General features: G+C 46.7%; 1 protein-coding gene across 4 annotated transcripts in view; it reads left to right on the top strand.

Moving 5' to 3' along the window:
- Positions 1 to 24,670, top strand: part of Zfat (zinc finger and AT-hook domain containing) — a 243,152-nt gene that overhangs the window by 144,509 nt on the left and 73,973 nt on the right. For all 4 annotated transcript variants that reach the window (XM_069991451.1, XM_069991452.1, XM_069991453.1 and 1 more), the window contains 4 exons: positions 5,265 to 6,703; positions 7,460 to 7,692; positions 19,933 to 20,020; positions 22,067 to 22,216. In XM_069991451.1, coding sequence (XP_069847552.1) covers positions 5,265 to 6,703; positions 7,460 to 7,692; positions 19,933 to 20,020; positions 22,067 to 22,216 — 1,910 coding nt within the window. The remainder of the gene's footprint in view (positions 1 to 5,264; positions 6,704 to 7,459; positions 7,693 to 19,932; positions 20,021 to 22,066; positions 22,217 to 24,670) is intronic.

Here is a 24,670-nt window from a genome sequence, read left to right as displayed (position 1 = left end):
TCCTTGTCGGTTCTTGTTGTTGTTGAGTAGAATCCGCTCGTCCGCTGCGTCTGGCTCCTTCGTCCCCGACTCTCTGTGTCTCAGGTATGACTCCGCGGCGGTGGTCGCTGCTGCGACCCCGCCGCCGGAGCGGCAGCTGATGCGTTTCCTTGGCTTCCCCTCTCTTGTCTAACTCTCTGTCCTGTGATGGCACACTTGGTGTGATTCTCTGGCTTAGGACTGTTCACTGGAATTCTAAAACTACTTTCTATGCGAGAGCTTGTTCAGATTCCAGCTTCTCCTCCGCCATCTTCCCGGAACTCCGCATGTTTTGTTCTTTAATCAGATGGATACCTTTCCTTTCCTTTCCCATTCTCCCCCTGCTGTTTAGCAGCTTAAAGTGAGTTTCACTTTCCATCATCCTATGTAGATGGCCTGTGATTGGATATTGCTCACATGCTAACGTTGTCTTGTCCTATATCCCATTCTCTAATCTCCTCAGCCTGTTCCACAGTTGCAGGCAAGATCTCTCTCTGTATAGATATAAATGATCAAGTGTGTATTTATTTTGGTATGTGTTAATCCTGTAGGTCTAACTTCCACATATGGAGAAAACATGTGACCCCTTTGTCTTCCTAAATGGGCCTTGTAATTTAAGCAAACTATAAAAGGTGTAAACATGGCCTGATTTCTGTGTTGCACATATTATAATAAAAAAATCACTATTTTGTCCTTTCAAAAGTAACACAAGCATGTTTAGGAAGTTCAGACTTCCCACATGATGAGAATTATTGTAACTACTACTGATAGTTTGGTTTGTATACCTGTAGACATTTTCATTATATATGAACAAAAATTACTTTCCTTTTGTTTTTTTCCAAACACTAATTACCAAATATACCACTTTCATGTTTGTATCTTGAAACCTTTTAATTTTAGAGTATATTAAGATGTCTGTGCAATTATTATGTGAGTTTATAAATGACTAGTTATTTTCATTTTACTTTAGTTGTTTTTCAGATGGGGTCTTGGGGTTGTCCTGGACTGTGATTGGACAGTGATCCTCCTGTTTATGACCCCTACATAGGTGATAGGCGCACACCAATATACCTACCTTGTTGGTTGAGATGGGATTCAGGATTTTTTTTTTTAGGTTGGCCTTGAACTGCAATCCTTGTGATCTCTACCTCTTGTGTAGGTCGAATTGCTGGCATCATTCATTTTACTCAGCCCCAAATAGCTAATTCTTATTATGAAAGGCAGTGCAGTGCTCAATGTTTTTGAACATCTATCCTCCCATTCTTCAAGATTTCCTGAGGGGAAGATCACTAGAGTGAAACTGTTTCATAAAGGCAGCTTTTGGCAACATTAGAAGCCTCCTTCCCTTGCACATGGATGAGCTGACGCTGTGCTGAAGTAGTTTTCTCTCCACCTCCTCAGCGTGTCCTTCCTCGCTGTACTGTGTCCCTGGGGAAGTCTGTCAGCAAGTGATCAGCAGGGATCTGAGAATGTTGCTCCCAGCTGGGAGCAACTAGTGGGTTTGCTGTGTTTTCCCAGGAGAGGGGATATGGAGTATTCAGGATATGGGTTGGTCCTACACTCTAGTCCTGTATTTGGCTTGACAAACTGGGCACTGGTAACATGACAGAGTCCAGCTGACCCAGCCCCTGCCCAATGAATGCACGCTTTGTACCCATGCAAGGTATTTAAATCTTTTGACCATCATTACATGGGCAAAAGATTGTCTAGTGAGAACAAACCACCAACTCTGTCTACAATTCAGTTCTGTGGTTGTGCTACGAGGTTTGCCTCATTGACTCCTGGTCTCAGTCTTTTGCTCTTGAAAATGTGAACAAGTGAATTTATCGATGAAGTCATAAATACACTTATTCCTTTCATGCAGCTATAATAGGATTAAGTCTCACGATCATTCTCTGTGGAGGCTCGGGTTGCTCTGTAGACCTTTGCTAATTACCTTCATGGCATTTCAAGTCTGCTGGGGTGGGATTCAGCTCATCTAGTTACAGTTGCATATACTCACAATCTAATCAATGAATCTAGACAGTATTCCCGTTGTCATGCATTCTGTTAGTATTTATTATACAAAGACTTTTTGCATGAAGATTTTGTCTTGTAAAATTCAGATTAGGGCTTTTAGGTTATATGTATTTTTTTTTCTTATATCAAGTACCATAAAGACTTACATACAATTTTTTGGAAGTTCACAAAGCTAAGGAAAAAATAATTTGCAATCCCGTTATCCAGAGACTGTTAATATTTTGTAACATGTTTCCTTTTGATCTTTTTTGGCACTATATTCATTATATAAAATTGAGTTTGTATTTTATCAAGGATTTTGTAGCTCACTTTGCAAACTTAGTCACATAACATTTCCATACCTTTTGCAGGCTATCACCTCTAGGAGGTAGTGTAATATACTTAGTTCTTGGAATGGAAGCCATCTTTAAAAAATACTCCTAAGTGATACCTTTAAGGGCCTCACTGTCCTGTTCAAACACCAGGGGCCTTGATAGGCCAGCCCTGCTCCTCAGAGCTTGGCACCCCTGTGCTCTCTGCTTCTCCCCCTCCAGCCACCTGTGCCAGCAGGCGGGGCCTTTCCCTTCTTTGATCTCTCCTGGATGCCTTTCTCCCCCTTACTTAGCTCAGTGCTGCTCATTCTTCATGTCCTGTCCACTGGGAGGCCTGGAGCAGGCTATTCTGCCCTCAACAAGGCTCTTAGCACATCCTGCCTTCTCCTTCCCAGCTGGGGCCTGATGATCTTCATCTTCTGCCCTTTGTGAACTTCAGAGAGCAAGAGTTGAATTTGCTACTGATCTCTTTTGTACCCCAGTGGCTAGAACGCTTTTCTGGATAAGTGAAGTAACCAAGTGAGTGAATGAATGGGTGAATAAAAAAATTATGCTTATGTTGGGACCTTCAAGCAGCTTGCTGTACTTAAACCTAATATGAAAACTGAGCTATGAACACCTTCCTTTGAGCTTCCTGTTTTCTTTCATGTAGATTCTCAGTGAGGGGAGAGTACTACAGTATGGTGTGTGCCTTTGTAAAGTTTTTTCTAGAGGGCAGTGATGAGAGTGGCTCTCTCATTGAGGAGCTTGGAGGAAAGTAATGTAGAAAGAGACAGCGTGGACATAGCTGCTCTGTTCTAGTGTTTACGGTCGTTGGTAGTGGCTTGAGGGTAACGTCAAATGCAGGCTGCTTAACATTGTTAGCAGATTCATTACCCCCTGCCAGAGGCGGTGCACTCAGGCTCCGCGAGATATTTGTCTAATAATCCAAAAACACAGAGCAAAGGGTTCTCCTAGGACCATTTAGATCTTGCGGTGGAGGAGGACATCCTGTGATTTGCTTATTTAATTAATGTTATGAATCCAGGGCTTCTTTCTTCCTGTTCTTTATACCAATAAAATCTGTCACCTTCTGGATATCTTTGTCATTTGGGAAAGATCCAAATTACTTTCCTTAAATAAGCCTTGGGCTTAGCATGCAGCCATACTACTGACTCCAATTTGAATATTTTAATTACATCATGTGAGTTGTGCCCTCTGGTATTTATGGACTGCAAGCCATTAAATTTTTTTAATTTAAGGAGATAGTTGTATAGCTGGCCTCAGAAATGTAGACTTCACAGCTGTGGTCGGTGCACCTGAGTGGTGCCTAATTATTAGCACTCCATTATTATCGGTATGCCACAAGTCCTTCACGTGAACTCGCTGTCCAGACAGAGCAGTTCTGGGCAGCAAGGAAGTGTCTCTTGCTTCTTTGGTCTCCTCTGCTGATTCCTGGCCTGGGTGTGTGTTCATATACTTAGGTGACAGTCATTTGTTGATTTTAGAAACAAGATGCCATCAACAGCAACGGAAGCTCCTTCATCCAGGGAACCTTCTCCAGCGGTCACGCTGGAGAGACCTTACTGTGCATCTGTGAGTTCAGGCATTCAGAGGATGAGGATGGCAAACAGGAGAGAGTAGTTTACTTAGGTGTGAATCATTTGCTAATTTAATGTTGGGGAGATCCTCAGTTTTCATAGCTGAAGATGGGTAGATAATAGGTTGGGATTTTAGTTGGCACATGGTACCGATACCTGTTAGTTGTTTCTGTTATTACCACTCTCTTAGTCTCATAAGACAGTTTCTTATGGAGACTGTCTTATTGATCATACACCCTTTCTCATTGCAAGTGTCGGGCTCTTTGAGATAGGTCATGTTCTTGGTCTCCAGAAGCTCACGTTTGCAGTGCACTGGCAGGTGTTAATCAATAGCAGTTGTTTATTGAAACAGTGAATGAAGTTGGTTAATAGATGGCAGTGCTGTAACTTCACCATGCTGGAGAAGGAGGATGGAGAGTCGGTCATCAGATCTATTGCAGATTATGGGAAAGAGGCAGGTGGTGAAGTCAGCGGCGGCTCCCGAGCTGCTGTGGTGTCCCTCGGCCTGTCTCGCACCTGCGCACCTGCACTGCTGCTGGCGAGACTCTCGAATCCCCACCAAGCTCCTGCTAATCACGGGAAGGCACCTTCTCATTGCTAGCGAGTTCCAGGTCTTCTTTGCCAGTCACTCCTCTTCTCTTCTCCTGGGAAGAAGTGAGCATGTGGAGCAAGGCAGGGTCTTTCCTAATGGGTGGCACCCACAGGGAAACTTGGAAAAAGGGAAGAGGGTGCCTCAACAGTTGGTTGAGTGAATAACAAGTCTCTTATCTCCAATGAAGCACCAAAAACTGGAAGTGGAGCTGTGTCTTAAGTGGTAGAGCACTATTCTTGAGTGAAAAATCTAAAAGACAGCTTCCAGGCCTCGAGTTCAAGTCCCAGGACTGGCACACCAAATGTACATATCCCAGAACACACCCAGAACACACAGATGCGCATGCCTGCTTGCTGTTGTGTGTAGGATGGCACCTGTCACTTCCCTTTGCTTTCCTTCTTTCTTCTCTTCAAGCCTCGACCCAGACACTTCCAAGTTTTTCCCAGCTTACCTTCACCCAGGTCAGAGTTCTCCTTTCAGTGCTTACCACACAACCAGGCAGTGATTTCTGGCCAGTCTTCTCTTCCTCGAGTGTCTGGGGCCTAGACTGTGAGCTTCTGAGGGACTGGGACCCCTTCTCTTGTCTCCGTGCCTGGCCTGTCCTGTTCTTCCAGGCCTGTGTGTTGCGAGAATGCATGTTTCCTTCCTTCTTCTCCATTTCGTCTCCTGCAGAGCCTTCAGTGTCTGGCTCACTGGGAAGCTTCCAGGTCTCTACTAGTTAACCATGCTGTTGTCTGTCTCCAGGCTAGGCCCCACCCAGCTGAAAATCTTCACCTGTGAATACTGCAACAAAGTCTTCAAGTTCAAGCACTCGCTGCAGGCCCACTTGAGGATCCACACCAACGAGAAGCCGTACAAGTGCCCCCAGTGCAGCTACGCCAGCGCCATCAAGGCCAACCTCAACGTGCACCTGCGCAAGCACACCGGGGAGAAGTTTGCCTGTGACTACTGCTCTTTCACGTGCCTCAGCAAGGGCCACCTCAAGGTGCACGTGGAGCGCGTGCACAAGAAGATCAAGCAGCACTGCCGCTTCTGCAAGAAGAAGTACTCAGACGTGAAGAACCTCATCAGGCACATCCGGGACACCCACGACCCGCAGGACAAGAAGGTGGAGGAGGCCCTGGATGAGCTCCGCCTGATGACCAGGGAGGGCAAGCGGCAGCTGCTCTACGACTGCCACATCTGTGAGCGCAAGTTCAAGAACGAGCTGGACCGCGACCGCCACATGCTGGTCCACGGTGACAAGTGGCCCTTTGCCTGTGAGCTCTGTGGCCATGGGGCCACCAAGTACCAGGCGCTGGAGCTGCACGTCAGGAAGCACCCCTTTGTGTACGTGTGCGCCATATGCCTCAAGAAGTTCGTCAGTTCCATCCGGCTGCGTGCCCATATCCGAGACACGCACGAGGCTGCCCAGGAGGCCTTGGTCTTCACCAGCTCCATCAATCAGAGCTTCTGCCTCCTGGAGCCTGGTGGGGACATCCAGCAGGAAGCCTTGGGGGAGCAGCTGCAGCTGGCAGCAGACGAGTTTGTGTGCCAGGGAATTGATGTGCTTAAGGGGGAGGCTTGCTCCAAAGAGGCCCGGCCGGAGGAGGGCCAGAAGGAGCTGGAGACCCCCATGGCAACACCCATCCCAGCCATGCCCTTGGCCACCTCCCAGGCGGAAGTTACTGCCCTGCCGCCCTGCAAGCTGGAAACCTCCGTGGTGTCCTCAGACCTTCCCTCTCTCTCTGTGGTCTCTGATGACTTCCTGTTGAAAGATGATGCCGCCTCCCCAGAGGCGCATGCTGCTGATGGCGGGGCCTTGGACACCCAGCAGGAACACTCAGCCCAGACTCAGGGTGAAGAAGTCACACTGTTGCTGTCCACTGCCAAAAGTACTGCTCCGAACCATGAGGCCCAGAGTGCTGAGAGCCCTCCGGGTGAAGGCCCACCAGCCACTGAGCCAGATCTGAGCGGGTGTCTCAGGTCCGACCTAGCCCAGGCCTCAGACCTCCTCCCTCCAGGGGCTGGAGGTGGGGACATTGGCACGTGTCGACCTGACTCCTCCAAATCTGCGTCCGAGCACCGGTCTGGCAGCACTGCCTTTATGAAGGTTCTGGACAGTCTTCAGAAGAAGCAAATGAACACTAGCCTGTGTGAGCGGATCCGGAAGGTCTATGGAGACCTGGAGTGTGAATACTGTGGTAAGGAAAGGCAGTGCCACGGATGGAGCGCCCCCTCCCCACAGCTCCATCCATTCCTGCCGGGCTGTGTCATCGTGGGGTCCACTGGAAAGAACAGGCTACCGGCCTCCTCTCTGGTAGATAGACACAGGGCCCCGGTGTTACAGGGAGCTGTTGGAGTCTGTGGGGACCTCCAGGATGCCACACAGTCGACCATGTTGGCATGGTTGTCTGGGCAGGCTGAGGGTTGCCCACAACCTCTATCAATTTCTCACCTGAGAAGAATCTTCCTTTTGGTATGTAACAAGTGTCCAGTTGAGTTTCAGCCATGGTCACGTTGTAGCTGAGCAGAGGGGGCCTGGAAATGGCTGCAGGAAGGTCCAGAGCAGCTCCTGCAGCTCGGAGTGAGACCTCAGCCTCTCCGTCTCCCAGGACGGAGGGAAGGCCAGCTCCAGACCCGCATCTGGGGACAGTGAGCAGGGTCTGGAGCCTCTTCCCCCGAGCAAGTGCAGTGTTGTATTGGACACCATACCTGGTCCTCAGCCAACATGTCTTCTTCCTTCTTCCCCTAGCAAGCCTGGGGTCACTCCTCATGTTTGTAACCTGACACACTGGGAAAGTACTTTCCAGACAGGAATGCAGGAGAGAGTGGAGGGCGACCCAGACAAGCATGAGAAGGAGATAACTATGAGCAGCTCAAAAGCGATGATAATTAGAAAAAAATCAAATTCAGTCTGAAAGAAAATTCCTTGTTCTCATGTGAAAATATTTTTTTAGGCAAACTTTTTTGGTACCAAGTGCATTTTGACATGCATGTCCGCACCCACACCCGGGAACATCTGTATTATTGCTCCCAGTGCCATTACTCCTCCATCACCAAAAACTGCCTTAAACGCCATGTCATTCAGAAACACAGTAACATCTTGCTGAAGTGCCCCACCGACGGCTGTGACTACTCGACTCCAGATAAATATAAGCTGCAGGCACATCTTAAAGGCCACACCGAGCTGGTAAGTAGCAAGCCCAAGCGGGGCCCCGTCTCCCTGCGTGCTCAAGGCTTTCTGAGTGAAGCCTGTGACGGTGTCCCCACTGCAGGTCACCTGGGTGTGAGCCCCCAGTCCTGAAAACCCAGAGAGGGCCTTCTCGCTGCAGGCTCTTCACTTTCCTGGGCTTTACTTCACAACAAGAGGCTCCCATGCATTGAAAAAAGAGAGTAAAGAAACTATCTTCTATGCCAGTTTGTCACTGTCTCATGAAGGCCATAGAGGAAAGATGTCCAGAATAGAAGTGAAGCATGAGTTTTGTAAATGTGTGGAGGATCAATGAGATGAGATTAGATGACTATGGTCTGAACAGCACTTGGTGTGTGGTAGCAGTACAATGGATGTGGATGTGGGGTTGTTGCAAACACTGATAGAAAGTGCCTGTGGAAGCACTTCCATTTACAAAGTGACACATTAATCAGGTGGTAAGGATATCCACCGTGGTCTTATCTGTCCGTTCTTTGGTGGGAGATCATGGAGCATAGTGAATGCATGTTTGTTTTTGCACATTCTACCCTGACTCTGGAGGCTGACCCCCGAGAGTGCTTTGAGGTATCTTAAAGTCTTGCAGGGCACACCTGCTCCAGGTGTGGCGCCGTGGTCATTGCATGCTGTGTTACACCACAGACAGCGCAAAAGGAAGCTTCGGAAGTTGGCTGTGCCACTATGCCTTTTCTGGAACAGAAATCACCACCTTAGTGGTTTGCTGCCGAGGTGCAGTTGGGTGTTTGGGTGTGGTGGTGAGGGAGAGGGTCAGCACAAGCTTGGAGGTTGGATTCTGAATTACCACACTGCCTTCCGCACCCTCACACTGCAGCCTGGACAGGCACGTCATTTACGAGAGCTGACAGCCTTCTTGAAAAATATATACTTAAAATCCAGTTTAGATATACACACATGCATAGGCATGTCCACACATATATACATGCATATGTGCGTGCATGTGTAATTTACACATGTATTTATACATATGTGCACCTGTGGTATTTGTACATACTTGTATATGTCTATACATCTCTTGTAGTTGTTGAGGGAAAGTAGGATGCTCTAGAAAAAGGGCTTGGCACAGTGCTTGTCACATCCTTGACTCTGCATCCGAGCTCTAGCCTATCATCTGGCACTTCCTAGATACAATTCTCTCCTTTCCTGTTTGTGGCTCTTCTTTTCCTTTCCCTGCCCCTCTTCACTTCCTCTCCTTGCTCTCCTCTCTTCCTCCATATGAAAGCATGGCTTGTTATCCCTTCTGCAATTGTTGTTAGGTTTGCGCTGCTTTCCAGTTCTCTTAGGGCAGGGAATGCTGAGGAGGGAGAATTCATTCATGCACACTTGCTGGCATGTCGTGTGATATTGAGGGAGTGAAACCCCAGTGAGAGCGTTGAAGTGGAGTGGTGGGGGAAGCAGACTGCTGACTTTGAACACTGGCTTTGCCTCCTAACCTGTGCTTAGCCTTGAGATGAATCACGAGGCCTGTCTGAGCCTCAGTTTGCCTTGGCTCAGACGGGCAATAGGGAGTTGCCCATTGTCCAATTAGCCTGGTAGGGAGTGAGCACTATTGACTATTACTATTATTTATCTTGCTTACTCTCTTGAAACATGCTGCTCCAGTTTTAGATGTTTTGAATGTAGGCTAAATGAAGGGCAAGAACAAGGTCATTGCCAGTAGACCTTGCTCCCTTTTGCCTCACAGTCAGGATTTGCTTGCTTGTGTGTGTTTCAGGGCTTCTGGCTCAGCCCAGTATTTTCTTCTTCTTCTTTTTTTTTAATTGTGAAAATACTGTACAGAGCGGTTACAATTACATGGGCAAGATAATGAGTACATTTCTTATCAAGCATTGTAGCCTCCTCCTTTGTTTCTCCTTCCCATCCCATCCTTCCTCTGCTCCCCCAACCTTCCTCCCCACCCCCACCTCCCCGCCACCACAGTTGTAAAGCTCGTTTTCAACATAACGACTTGTACGTCTCATTGTTGCAATGGGTCCACCTGTATCCCTATTTAAATGATTTGTTTTTCCCTTCCCCTCCACAAATTATACCAACATCATATACAGTGAAAGCAGGGGTTATACTGTGGGGGAGGGACATACAAAGCAACAAAGAAATAATCTTATAAATGTGTTATAAACAATCGCATGAAAGAAAAAACATTTGGAATACATATCTTAGGGCTCATTTTCCTAACATCAACTTATCTGATCTTTTCTGCTTGACTCAGACATATACTAGTTATTGCAAATAAGAGAAACCATGGGACCTATGTTTCTTTGGGCCTGGCTTACTTCACTTAATATAATTTTTTCCAAGTCTTTCCATTTCCTAACAAATGAGGCAATGTCATTCTTTCTGATGGAGGCATAGAATTCCATTGTGTATATATACCACATTTTCTTGATCCATTCATCTACTGAGGGGCATCTGGGTTGGTTCCATATCTTAGCAATGGTAAATAAGGCTGCAATAAACATAGTCGTGCTGATAGCGTTAGTGTGGTCTTGTTTGTGAACATTTGGGTAAATGCCCAAAAGTGGGATTGCTGGGGAAGAGGGGAGCTCTATGTGGAGTCTTTTGAGGAACCTCCATACTACTTTCCAAAGTGGTTGAACAAGTTTACACTCCCACCAACAATGCAGTAAGGTTCCCTTCTGTCCACATCCCCTCCAGCATCTGTTGTTATTAGAGTTCTTGATTATAGCCATTCTAACTGGGGTGAGGTGGTATCTCAATGTTGTTTTGATTTGCATTTCTTTTATGGCTAGAGAGGTTGAACATTTCTTCATGTGTCTATTGACCATCCTTCTTTCCTCTTCAGAGAAGTTTCTCTTTAAGTCTTTAGCCTACTTATTTATTGGGCAGTTGTTTCTTTGAAGATTTGTTGTTGGTGGATTTAATTTTTTGAGTTCCAGGTATATTTTAGATATGAGACTCTTATCTGTTGTATGGCTAGTGAAGATCTTCTCCCAATCCATGGGCTTTCTATTGATCTAGCTATGTCCTTTGCCATGCAGAAGCTCTGCCATTTCATGCAATCCCATTTGTCCAACCTTTCTTTGATTTGTTGTGTTTTGGGTCTCTATTAAGAAAATTTCGGCCTGTGACAAGGAGACCTAGGATTTCTCCTATTCCGTCCTGTAATATTTTCAGAGTGTCTGCTTTGACTCCGAGGTCTTTGATCCATTTGGAGTTGATTCTGGTGCAGGGTGATATATAAGGATCTAGCTTTAGTTTTCTACAAGTGATTGACCAATTTTGCCAGCATCATTTACTGAAGAGGCTGTCTTTCTTCCATTCTATTTTTTTAGCTTCCTTATCAAAGATTAGATGGCTATACGTCTGCAGATTCATTTCTGGGTTTTCAATTCTATTCCATTGGTCTTGAGGTCTGTTCTTATGCCAGTACCAAGCTGTTTTGATTACTATGGCTTTATAGTAGAGTTTGAAATTTGGTATTGATATTCCTCCAGCAGTGTTCTTTCTGTTGAGAATCGTTTTTGCTATCGGGGTCTTTTATTGTTTTTGGATTGCCTCTTCTATTTCCTTTAAGAATGAGATTGGAATATTGATAGGTATCGCAGTGAATTTGTAGATAGCCTTTGGAAGTATTGTCATTTTCATGATGTTGATCTTTCCAATCCAGGAGCATGGGAGTTTTTGCCACTTTCTAAGTTCTGTTTTGATTACCTTTGGAGGTTTTTAAAGTTTTCATCATAGAGGTCTTTCACTTCTTTGGTTAAGTTAATCCCTAGGTATTTTATTTTTTGTGGGGCTATTAGGAATGGAGTCGCTTTCCTAATTTCAGCCACACTTTTCTTATTGTTGGCATACAGAAAAGCCATTGATTTTTTTAGGGTTAATTTTATACCCTGCTACTTTGCCAAAATTCTGAATCAGCTTGAGTTATTTGGGAGTGGAGTCTTATGGGATTCTTTAAATACAAGATCATGTCATCTGCAGAGAGGGAGATTTTTACTTCTTCTTTCCCTATTTGGGTCCCCTTTATGTTTGCATCTTGTCTTATTGCTGTAGCTAGGCATTCTAATACTAAATTGAAGAGAAGTGGAGAGAGTGGACATCCTTGTCTTGTTTCAGCCCAGTATTTTCTACCTCTGAAGGCTGCTGTTGACCTTCTTGGCTAGCTACAGGGGTCTCTCACTCACAAGGAAGGTGTCAGGGAAATGAACTAAGATCTTTGACTGTGCACTCACATTCCGTCATACTTGCACACCATCTGAAGGAATGTTGAGTGAGCGGTCTCATGTTCTGCCCCATGTCCTGCATGGAGGACTGCATGAATACTTCCTTTGCTCCCTTAGTGAATGTCTTCAGGACAAGCACAGCTTGTTAAGTGCAGGAGTGGGGTGTATCAGCCTTGTACCAGAAGATGCCATCCTTACTTCTCATCAGCACTCACGCTTTCTTCGAAGTTGTTTAAGTTCAGTTCCTATCTTTTCCTCACTGGTACTTGTCGTTCTTGTAATTGAGACACTTGTAAAGGTAAAAGAAGGAGCTGCTGTTGCTTCTGGCGCTACAGGCTTGTCCTCTGCCTGCCAGGCATTAGGGTTTTATCTGCAAGTTGAAAGGGCTTTTACATTGTTGGGAATAAACAAGTAATGAGGATGGCTGTGTGTGGGGTTGGGGAGACTGTCCTCTGAGGCTGATGAGCAAGTCTGGGCTAGGAAAGGGGGCAGAGGAAATACCCAGCAGAGTTCATACCAAAACCAAAGTGAAGCCTTTGATTTTATGTCAGGATGTTGCATTAATAAACATTTCCCATGAACCAGAGAGTTGTATTGCTGCGATGGTGAGAGCATACTATATGAAAACAAGTTGTGGTATTCAAGAGTTTACATGATACTTGCCTACAACCTGTTTCTGTTTTGTTTTGTTTTGTTTTTTTTTGGGTCTGGTCGTGGGGCCTGAACTCTGGGCCTGGGCGCTGTCCCTCAGCTCTTCAGCTCAAGGCTAGTGCTCTACCACTTGAGCCACTTCTGGCTTTTTTTCTTTTTGCTTAGGTGGTGCTGAGGAATCGAACCCAGGGCCTCAGGCATACAAGGCAAGCGCTCTACCACTGAGCCACCTTCCCAGCCCTACAACCTGTTTCTGTAGTGAAGGCCAGGGTACCCTGGGAAACAGTGAAAAGTCTGCTGCTGCTCCTGAGGGTGGATACTTGTGGTCAAATGCAGGGTTTTCTCCAAGTATTTTACATCGTGTTCTGGGCAAGGAAAGTTACTGGGGAAATTTTGGTAAAAGCTTTACTGAAGTATAATTCGTGTACTATACAATTTGTTCATTAAAGTATAAAAATGTAGTGGTATTTCGAGTAACAATAGTCACTCACTATCACGCAATTAACTTAGAATATTTTTGTTATTTCCTAAAGGAATCCATTTCCACTAGTTATCCCTTACCTCTCCTCCTCCCCCATTCCCAGGACAACCACTAGCCTGGCTTTGTCTGTTCTGGACATTTCATATGAAGGGAATCATAAACAACATGTAGTAGTACAATCTTTCATGACTGGGTTATTTAGTTCATCCGTGGTGTATCATGTATTAATACTTGATTCCCTTTTTTGTTTTTTGTTTTTTTTTTTGTTGGTCATGGGGCCTGAACTCTGGGCCTGGGCACTGTCCCTTAGCTCTTCAGCTCAAAGCTAACACTCTTGCACTTGAACAACAGTGCCAGTTCCGGCTTTTTCTGCTAATGTGGTGCTGAGGAATTGAACCCAGGGCCTCATGCATGCAAGGCAAGCAGTCTACCACTGAGCCACCTTCCCAGCCCCTTGATTCCCTTTTAGAAGTGGGAATGATTCTTCTTACAGATATAGCTCTTTTGCTTCTCCAACCATGAGTATTTGGTCATTATCTGAAGGTGCATTTTTAGTGGCAGTCACTAAGATGGAATTCCGAATGACAGAGTATCCTAAATCCACAGGATTTGAGCTAATGCTTTGTGAAGTCATTTAAGCAACACACACAGGGTAACCTTTTCTTAAAGCCTTTTCGTGATTTGGAAGCAGCTGAGAAGAAACTGCATGAGTTCTTCTCTGCCATGTTCTTCCCATCCTCCATGGTTTTGGTGCCCGCTTCGCTGCCCTCACAACTCTGCTGATGCTCACACCGATCCATCCTCGCTGCTATGGGGGAGATCAAGCTGGGGCTCTGAGGGATGGACAGGGCTCTTACTCCAGCACCTCATCCTTGTGTCAAGTGTGCCATCTTTCCTGCTTTCTCTGGTGGCTGGCGAGCTCAGTGAGTGGTGTGAATCGCTACTGGGCTTGTGGTGGATGAGTGCCCAGTGTCTGGCTGGCCGGCCGTGAGGGTGAGCCGGGGGTGGGGATCATCGCAGGGCCTACCTGGGGGGGGGGGGGCGTGGTGCTCTTCTGACTGAGAAGAGCATGGAGTTGGGGGTGAGTCTTTGCTCCCTCAGGGGACTTGGTTCCCTTGCCTGTGATTCAGGCCGTGGCTGCCTGGTCTGTTGTCATTGGACTGGTCTTCACATTTGTTTGTACCTTTACTGCTTTTCAACAGAGTGCCATGCAGCGCAAAAACTAAGGACAGTTGCAGAGAAGTGCTCCGCCTGCCTGAGCCTGCCATCCAGGTCCATCTGGTTGTGTTAGGATGTGGGGCTGGCATAAAGTAGCACAGTGACAGTTTCCATGCCTTTGGTGGCTGTTTCTTGGCTAAGGGTGCAGTTAGTGATTGGAAGGAGCAGGTATGTGCAGTGCACTCACGGACTTCTGCTGCTGCCTCCTCTGTCCAGCTCACTCTGCGGTGTAGGCTGATGAGGATGAGCACTCCCCCCCAGCAGCCATGGATTGGCCCAGGAGCCCCTTTACCAAAACCCAAGGATGTACATGAGACCCCAGCCTTCTCCATATACTTTAACTCATCTTTACAGTACTCACAATGGGCAAATAAAGCATGATAAGTAATAGGATCAGAATGGAAATAGTTGGTATGCTGTATTGTTAGGGGATAATGGTCAAAAAAAAATCTACACTTTTAGTATTCATAGCTTTCTTTTTATTTGAGCAGTTTGGTTGAATGCACAGTTTTAGACCAATTTCTTTCCTTTTGCCATTGTGCAAGGTTTGTGAAGAGGAGACTTTTAGTAGAATTAGAGTGAAACCTGGGTCTGATACTAGACCAGCTGTTGTCAACCTCCTTGAGCCTACCTGTCAGGGTGGTGAGGGTAAAATTCGGAAATAGGTGCAGAGCACCCGGTCAGCATTCCCCCTAAGATGAAATCTGTGCGTTGTGATGCATTAGAGGCCGGTGAACCCTGAGGAGCCATCTTGAAATGGGCCAGAATGAAGTAGAATGTGTTGGCAGCAGTCACCCACACCAAAGGTAAGTCTCGGTTTCCGAAGCCTTTGCTCTTTGCCTCAGCGTGGGTCAGCACAGGTCAGTGTGCACCAGAGGGGCTGGTGTTGTCAGGGAGGTAACTTCCTGGAGCTCTGGTTGCATAAACCTGAAAGCCATTTGCCTAAGTAATGGAATTGGTGACCTCCGAACTCCAGTCCCACAGGAGAGCCATTACTGGAGTGCCAGTGCTTTGCCCGGGCTCCCACCCCATCATTTTGCTGTGACTCAAGGAACTTCCTGTTGCCCTGACCCTCAAGGTATTCCTTTACTGCTAAGGGAAGTGTCAAAGGTGTGGCGCAAGCCTGGGGATCCGTGTGGCTAGAAGACTTAGACAGGTGGCTCCCATTCTGGTCCCCTGTCCTGGAAGTGGGGATGAGTGGCCAGGGTTGCTGTAAGGGATGCAGGGAGGGGCCTGACCACAGTGGCTGCTATGGCTTGTCCTTCTTTCCTTCCACCTCTGTTCCTTGGAGGACAGGCTTAGTACTGACGATAATGCTGGTGCTTTCAGCCAGGGTCTGATTTCTCACTAAATATTCACAGAACTTGCCTTTGATCTTTGAGAAGCATGCAGTCTTTTCTTTTGTTTTTCTGCCCATATAGGTAGACAGACTGGAAAAAGTAAAAAAGGAAACTTACATATACTTGCTAGAAATAAGCTATAGTAGTATACAGTCAACAAAGCACAGAGAAAGTAGAGAAAGCTCTCTTCTATATCATTCTGAAAATAAATGGTACACCTGGTCCATATGCCTTAAAAAAAAAAACAACTCAGGACCTATATGCAATTTCTTAGCTTTTAGCACTTGACCCACAGCTTCATTTCCAGTTTTTTTGGTGGCTAATTGAAGACAGAGAGTCCCACAGACTTTCCTAAATGGGCTAGCTCTGAACCATGATCCTCCGGTCTCTGCTTCCTGAATAGCTAGGATTGCAGGTGTGAACTGCCAGTGTCTGGCTTAGTGTGCATTTTTATAAGTACAGGAAAATGTAGCTTAACACTTTCATTAAGTGGACCTAACATTCAACTTTCCAAGAACTAAATAGGTCTTTTTCTTGTCTGTTTTCCATGTGGCCATTTGGGTATCTTATCCATGGTGTAGCAGCCCCCTGGCTCCCAGAATTTTCTTTGTACAGAACAGACTCTTAGAAGCAATGGGATTTGGTATCAATAGGGCAGGGCCTGGTGAAGCAGAGCTGTGTTTGGAGGACACAGAGGCCATCCACTGCAGTCCTCGCTTGCATATGTTCTTGCTCTTTCTTTATTCACCATTTCAGCCTCCCCTTTCTTGTGCCCACCGCCCGTCGCCTCCCTCCCCGCCCATGCTGGTGCTCTTGGTGCATGGCACAGCTCCTTCTTGATGAGCTCTTGAGTGCCCAGGGTCTCCGACCTCCACTTAGCACAGTGTCATCACCTCACAGAGGCCTCGGTAACATTTGAGGAACGGGTGAGTGGAGTCACACAGGGAGGCAGGCACCGCACTGGCCTTTATTCCTGAGAAGTCATTCCGAGAGGAATCGACACCTTCCTTGTGGCAAGCTTGATATATGTACTTCAGTGCTTTTGGGGGCCAGGGGGCCTGCTGCTGGGGTACCACCAACCAGGGGAGGTCACTCAGAAACTCAGGACCTCAGAAAGAGGCTGGTCTTGCACTGCATAGTATGGCTGTGGCCTTGTGTGGCCATGGCCTTCTGCCAACAGGTCTTTATTACTTTGAAGGCATCGTTCTTTTTAAAAATTTTGTGGTCCTGGGGCCTGAACTCTGGGCCTGGGCGCTGTCCCTCAGCTCTTCAACTCAGCTATCGTTCTACCACCTGAGCCACAGCACCACTTCTGGCTTTTTCTGCTTATGTGGTGCTGAGGAATCGAACCCAGGGCCTCATGCATGCGAGGCAAGCGCTCTACCACTGAGCCACCTTCCCAGCCCCTTTGAAGGCATCTTTATTTACAAACAGACTGAGAGGCTGAGCTCTTCCCATCCTTACAGCTACAGTCTCTGGTGCTCCCCGCCTTTGCTGGGAGCTCTTTTAACTGTGGGCCTTTTTAAGTGTTTGGGTTTCATGTCTGGCTAGGCATTGAGGTTTGGAAAAAGAAGTAAATGAGCCTTAAGAGTCTGCTCTTCTCCCAGCCCCTTTTACCACTGTCTGCATCCTTCGGACTGTCTTCAAAGGCATCAAGAATCAGGGCCCTGATAAGCTCTAAGATAAATTGCTTTCAGACTATCAGGGATTAAAAGAAGAAAAATCAAATAGCTCGGGCTCAGGGGAGATCCACGTAAACTCCTTCAAAGCCTTTCTGAACATCTCCATCAACTCTGATGACAAGGCAGCCGGGTGGGGCCTCTTCCTCCGGAGGCTGGTGGGGCTCTGAGTGTCTTTCCAAAATAGCTTTGCATATGAGGTCAAGGGAAATGGAGGGCAGGGACAGGAGCACACGAAGAAACCCCAAGCCTGCAATGCCACCTAGGGGACGTGTGTGGAATTGTCCGGCCAGAGAGCTTGACTGTTCCTAATGCTGCCTGGACTTATCATCCAACCTCGTAGGAATTTCTTGGTGCTGGGAGTTGGGTGGGGAAGAAATCCAGCTTGTTTACTTGTTCTGAGGGACTTTCATTTGTCAGTATAAAGTGCTCTTTTCCTAGGTGTGTGCTGGGAACACAAGCCTCAAGTGTTTTACAACAGCAACCCACAAAGGAATTTTGGGGTGGCTCATTTGGATCCCCCCAGAGAGCCCTGGGGTGTGTTAGCCCATGAGAAGGTGCACAGCACAGGCTGAGTTGGGCAGTGACAAAGGTAAAACCAGGCAGCCGTCTTTGTGGTGTACCAAGCCCTCACGCTGGGCTGTAGGCCAAGCTCCTTTCTGAGCACCCAGTGTGCTCTCTTTTCTTTCTTCTCTGTGACCCTGTGAAGCAGTTAGTGTTCTTATTGCCACTTAACAGATGATAAAAACAGGGAACTGAGAAGTTAAATCACAGCAATTAAGTGGTGAAACCAGGAGTTAGTGCTGCGGCTTGGAGGCCTTGGGTGTGCATTGCTGCTCACCGTCTCACAGTGTGCCCAAAGCTGGGCTTGGACATCCAGCTCCCTGTGCTGGCAGGAGCCGGAGCCCGTTCCTAACAGAGTATGGGACAGAAAGCACCTGCCCTCAGGAAGTTCCTCACGAAGTGGCTGCCACTGTTCGGTTGTTATTTAGAGGCGTGGAGGGTGGATTCTGTGGTCTGAGGAGTAGAAGACGGTTGCGGGAATTAATTCTCCTTCCTCCAAGTCTGTGAGCATGGATGACGCCACCCAGAATCCCCCACCTCAGCATTTTCCAGCAGTCATGGCCCATGTAGCTTTGCCTTGGTGTCTTGTTCATCTGGGTGCACAGATGCTTCCCAACAGAGTTGGGCTTTCTGCGAGATGGGTTTGAGAAGTGCATCCACTGCCACACACTGGCTACGTAAGACACATTTGTCCTCTCTCGGTCTTGGAGACCACAAGTCTGCGCTTGGGTGTCAGCAGGACTGCTTTCCTCTGAGGACTGGGAGGTGGGATAGCTCTGGCCTCCCCTGGTTTCTGATGACTTGCTGGTGATCTTTGGTGTTTCTTAGCTTGTAGATATAATGACATTCCAGCTTCTATCTTTTATGTTGTCCTGAAATTCTTTCTCTATGTGTGTGTGTGTGTGTGTGTGTGTGTGCAAATTTTCCCTTCATTTATAAGGAGACTAGTCATGTTGTGCTAGTCGGCCCCAGTAACTTCGTTTTACCTGGGTTGCTTCTGTGGAGATCTCTGAGGTAGTGGAGGGTAGGATTCCAGCGTATGGGTATTGTGAGGACACAGTTCCACACATGGCACACATGTGTGGGGAGAACTAGAGTGACATAGATTGGGAGTGCGCTCTGGCATGAAATGGGGTGGGCAAAAGCCAGGGCTTGGTGATCTGCGGAGCTGCTTCCTAGTTGAGGATGTGTCCTGTAGTGACCAAGTAGAGCTTCCTCCTCTCCACAGCCTTGGGGGTCCTGGTTTGGGGGAGAGGCAAGAGACAGCCTGAGTGAGTATCTGAGCCTCCACTTCCAACACTTGCCCTTCCCCTCAGACTTTGGGACCTTCCCCTTGGGCCTCGGCTTCTTAATCTGAAACAGGCACATCTTGACTTTTTGAGTGCTTACAAGTCTCTGTATAATAATGAAATCCCATGCGAAGCACACGTTCAGTGCTGAGGACATAACGCACTGTCAGGCCTGGGGGCTGCCATCTGTGTGGCGGAAACATGGCCTTGAGGTTGAGCACTTCCCTTATTGCTTCCCAAGACTGTCTCTTCTCTGTCTGAAATGGAGCCATTCTTCTACTGTTCTGCTCTCCAGGCTGAGCAGGGACTGAGGAGCTGTCTGTCAGTGTTTGGAAGGATGCACTTTGTGTTCGTTTGGTTTGGGTGAGCTCTTGCTACTGTTAGTGGTTGTGGTGACAGTGTGGGTGGTGATAGTGATGATGATGGCAATGATGGTGATCTTCACGGTGGTAATGATAATATTTGTAGTGATGAGGATGCAGTATTGATGACAGTGTAGTTGTAATGAGGGTGGTTATGGCAGTATCGATGGTGGTGATGATGACGTGGTGATGCTGATGACTACATCGTGGTGGTGATGATGGTGGTGGAAGTCACCGTGTTGATTAGCATTGTTAGTATGATAATGATGGTAGTGATGATCATGGTGGCTGTGGTGACTGTGTTGATGGTGATGAGGATGATGATGATGATGATGATGATGATGATGATGATATAGTGGTAGTAGTAGTTGTTCTTCTATAAAGTCTAGACTTAAACAATACAGTCAATTAACTTTATTTTCTTTCTATTAAGGACAAAAGGAGTTATTCTTGTCCTGTGTGTGAAAAGTCTTTTTCAGAAGATCGATTGATAAAGTCACATATCAAGACCAACCATCCTGGTAAGATTATGGGTTTTAGAGAAGATTAATTTTAATATGCTCATGAACATGATCAAAGTGTAGTATATACACGGGGGCCAATCATGATGAAATTACATGTAGTTTAATACATGTTGATAAAATTGCTAATGTTTAGTTTAAAACCCAGCATTATATATAATTTTCACTATATGAAAATGAAAACAAAAATAAGCAGGGGCGAGGTGTGGTGGTTCATGCCTATGATTGTAGTGATGGTCTGTCTATAGAGGACTGGAGTCTGTGGCCAGCTCTAGGCAAAAATGTAAAATCTGGAGAATAACTAAAGCAAACATGGATCAAGTGTAGAGCACCTACCTAGCAAGCATGAGGCCCTGAGTTCAGAGTTCAGTTTTGCCCCTCCAAAACAACAGCCGTAGAAACCAAACAAAGCCACTTCCATCGTTATGGATTCTCTTGGCATCACCACCATACCACCGGCACAGTGCAGAATTAACTGTGGTCTCTGTTACCACCTCAGGTTTGTGCATTTAAAATTTCCCAGTTTGATCCAAGAGGATGCTACGGTTTTTTTTTTTTTGTTTGTGTTGGTCCTGGAACTTGATCTCAGGGCCTGGGTGTTGCCCTTGAGTTTTATTGCTTGAACCATAGTTTCACTTCTGGCTTTTTGGAAGTTAATTGGAGATAAAGAGTGTCATGGACTTTCCTGCCAAGACTGGCTTTGAACCATGATCCACAGATATCAGCCTCTTCACTAGCTTGGATTATGTGTGTGAGCCAGCTACAGTGTTTTTTGTATTTTTTTGTCCGATAATGGGGCCTGAACTCAGGGCCTGGGTGCTGTCCCTCAGATCTTCAGCTCAAGGCTAGCGCTCTACCACTTGAGCCACAGCGCCACTTCTGGCTTTTTTCTTTTTGCTTAGGTGGTGCTGAGGAATCGAACCCAGGGCCTCATGCATGCAAGGCAAGTGCTCTACCACTGAGCCACCTTCCCAGCCCCCTACAGTGTTTTTTTAAGTTGAGATATAAGGATTTTTGCTTAGTGATATGTCACTTAATTTTCTTTCTTTTTTTTTTTTAAATTTTATTTTATTTTATTTGAGAACATACTGTACAGAGGGGCTACAATTACATGGGCAGGATAATGCATACATTTCTTACCAAGCATTGCAGCCTCCTCCTTTGTTTACCCTTCACTTCCCTTCCCAGCCTCCCCCCTCCCCCCACCCAATTATACCCCCTTCCCCCCCCCCACACACCAACATTGTAAAGCTGGTTTTGACATGACATTTTGTACTTCTCATTGTTGCAACAGGTCCACCTGAATCCTTAAACGACTTGTTTGTCCCCATCTCCTCCACATGTTATACTGACATCAAATATAGTGAAAGCAGGGGTTACACTGTGGGGGAGGGACATACAAAGCAACAAAGAAATAATCTTATAAATGCGTTAGAAACACATGCATGAAAGAAACGAAAACATTAAAATACATATTTAAGGGTTCATTTTCCTAAACTTAATTTTCTTATATTCTATAAGTTTCCCCCTGAGCTCCTCTACCTATTTCTTTCTTTCTTTCTTTTTTTTTTTTTTTTTTTTTTTGTCGGTTGTGGGCCTGAACTCTGGGCCTGGTCACTGTCCCTCAGCTCTTCAGCTCAAGGTTAGCCCTCTACCACTTGAGCCATAGTGTCACTTCTGGCTTTTTCTGCTTATGTGGTGCTAAAGAACCGAACCCAGGGCCTCATGTATGCAAGGCAAGCACTCTACCACTGAGCCACCTTCCCAGCCCTCCTCTACCTATTTCTAAGGCACTGATTTCTGGGAGAAATGAGATGCTTTTCCTATGGACAGTTTCATATACTAACCCTGACTACTGCTTTGCAATAGCTAGTTAGACATGAAGCTTGTCAGGTTCTACTTTACCTTTCAGGCAGGATTGCTGTTCTGTGACACCTTGAGGCACACCCTGGCTTTCCCCCTTAGTGATGTGGGTGCTGCTACAGGCTTATGTCTAATGGAACGGGGACATTTGCTTCTCTGATTACAACTTGCCTTTTCTTCCAGAGGTTTCCATGAGCACCATTTCTGAGGTGCTTGGGAGGAGGGTCCAGCTGAAAGGGCTGATTGGAAAGCGAGCTATGAAGTGCCCATATTGTGACTTCTATTTCATGAAGAATGGCTCAGATCTTCAACGTCATATTTGGGCTCATGAAGGTGAGTAGCAGTCCTTCTGCAGGGAGCATGGCTTCGTGTTTGTGCTTGGTTAATTCATTTTGAGAGCAGTGTCTTCTCCTCTCTGTTGTTAGATTTCTTCAGCCTGAAGAGCTGTGTCGGTCAGCCAGCAAAGAAGCAGGGAGTGAAATCACTACCTGATTCATGACATTTGCAGGAAGTGAACACTTCGTCTTATCTCTGACTGCAATTGTAGTGAAATAAAACACTACACCTTCCTTAGTAGCAAGCAGACACCCTGAGAAGAGGAACACCTGTGTCTCATTCAGGGCAGTGATAGCTCTGTGTACCATGTGGTGCCTTGTGCACAGCCGGCATCGAGGAACTATTGGTATTAGAATGGAGATGAGGCCGGTGGCTCACACCTATAAGCTTAACTACTCCTGAGGCTGAGATCTGAGGGTTGCAGTTCAAAGCCAGCTCAGGCAGGACTATCCATGAGATACTGATCTCTACTTAACCACCAAAAAGCATGAAGTAGAGGTGTGACTCAGTGCTAGAGCTCTAGCCTTAAGTTAAAAAAAAAGCTTAGGGACAATGCCTAGGCTCTGAAATTAAGCTCTAGGACACACACACACACACACACACACACACACACACACACACACACACACACACACAGGGACAATGCCTAGGCTCTGAGATTAAGCTCTAGGGGACACACACACACACACACACACACACACACACACACACACACACACACACACACACACACACACACACACACACACACACACACACACACACACACACACACACACACACACACACACACACACACACACACACACACACACACACACACACACACACGGAGATGAGGGGGGAGGCATTGCAGAGAAAGAATGTGAGCCATGCTCTGGGGCTACTTGCCTGGAAAGGGAAGTATGAGAAAGCCACTGCTGGAACCCTGAGAGGCTGGAAATGAAGATTCTAGTAGAGCAGCCTGCCACCAACTTTGTTTTCTCCCCTACGTGAGCCTCCTAGAGGGGAAAGAGGCGTGGAGAACCTGGGAAAGCCCTTCTAGATGTTTGCATTGGGCCCCCTACTAGTTAGGAACCTGGGATGTTGCAGGTAGGAGGAGGAGACTATAGAGTGGAAGGAAGGATAAAATGTTTTCTGTATGGAGGTATGAATGACCTGGGATGGGCCTCAGAGAAGGAATGCACTGGGAGAGACTAACAGTTCAGCAGAGAGAGAAGGCAGATGAGGAAGACACAGCACCAAGGCTGGGAGGTGCTTCCTGGTTCACCAGCACTGGCTGGACCCGTGGCTGCTGCCAGGCAGAGTGCTCAGTGCCCTGCCCATCCTGTCTAAACCTTAGAGGAGATGCTCATCTCCATTCTCCAGTGTGGATAATGAGCCTCATGAGGTTTAAGTTATTTGCTAGCTAATGAATAGTGGAGCTAGCTCCTGCCATCTGCTTCTGAAGCCCTTACTTCTCAACTCTCCTCTCCTCTGCTGTATCTCGGGAGGGAGACATTTCCTGGCTGAGGCGGGGCTGAAGGGGCTGAGAGTGGTACAGGTGAGCATGTATCTGAGGTTTCCTTGTCATGGTGCTAAAGGCTTTTCTAGCCATTAGTCACAGTTTCCTCAGCAAAAAGGAGGGAGAAGCCTCTGGGTGGAGGATGGTTTAGAAAACACTTGCTGGAATCACTGAAGGGTTGGCCAGGGATAGAGATCAAGGGGCTGACCCCAAGGGGAGCCAGAAAAGCCAGAGGCCCTAGAATTGTAAGGCATCTAATGATTAACTCACATGAGAGAGCACAGGACTGGAGCGGGGGAGAGTGGTTCAAATCTGCCTTTGCCATTTACGAGCTGTGGGATGAAAGAAATATCCCATTCTTCTGACCTTCAGCCTGCTTACCTATATAACGGGCATTTATTACAGGGATCAGTGAGCTAATTTGTAGAAAATCCTCAGTGGGTGGCTTACCCCACAGTAGGGCTGAATACATGGTTGATACTGTTACATTTATGAATGTAAATGGTGCATACTTGCCATTTAGGAGAAATTCAATATTAAAAAAATTGAGAATTGTGATATAAAAGTTCCAAAAGCCAAGAGATCTGCATTTTGTTGACATGTCCTAGTATTGTGTTTTTATAGTTGAGAATTTTTTTTTTTTTTTTTTTGTCGGTCGTGGGGCTTGAACTCTGGGCCTGAGCGCTGTCCCTCAGCTCTTCAGCTCAAGGGGAGCGCTCTACCACTTGAGCTACAGCGCCACTTCCGGTTTTCTGGTGGTTTTATTGGAGATAGGAGTCTCACGGTCTCTCCTGCCTGGGCTGGCTTTGAACCGCGATCCTCAGATCTCAGCCTCCTGAGTAGCTAGGATTACAGGCGTGAGCCACCAGCACCCGGCTGAGAAATTTTTTTATGATAAAAGAAATGCTGGAGTATACTGTTCATATACTGTCCATCTGTATACCCTC

The sequence above is a fragment of the Dipodomys merriami genome, unplaced genomic scaffold (genome assembly GCF_024711535.1).
Source record: "Dipodomys merriami isolate MVZ:Mamm:240054 unplaced genomic scaffold, mDipMer1.0.p SCAF_4, whole genome shotgun sequence".
Lineage (NCBI taxonomy): Eukaryota > Metazoa > Chordata > Mammalia > Rodentia > Heteromyidae > Dipodomys > Dipodomys merriami.
The sequence above is the reverse complement of the archived record's forward strand: the minus strand, read 5'-3'. Positions and strand labels throughout refer to the sequence as shown.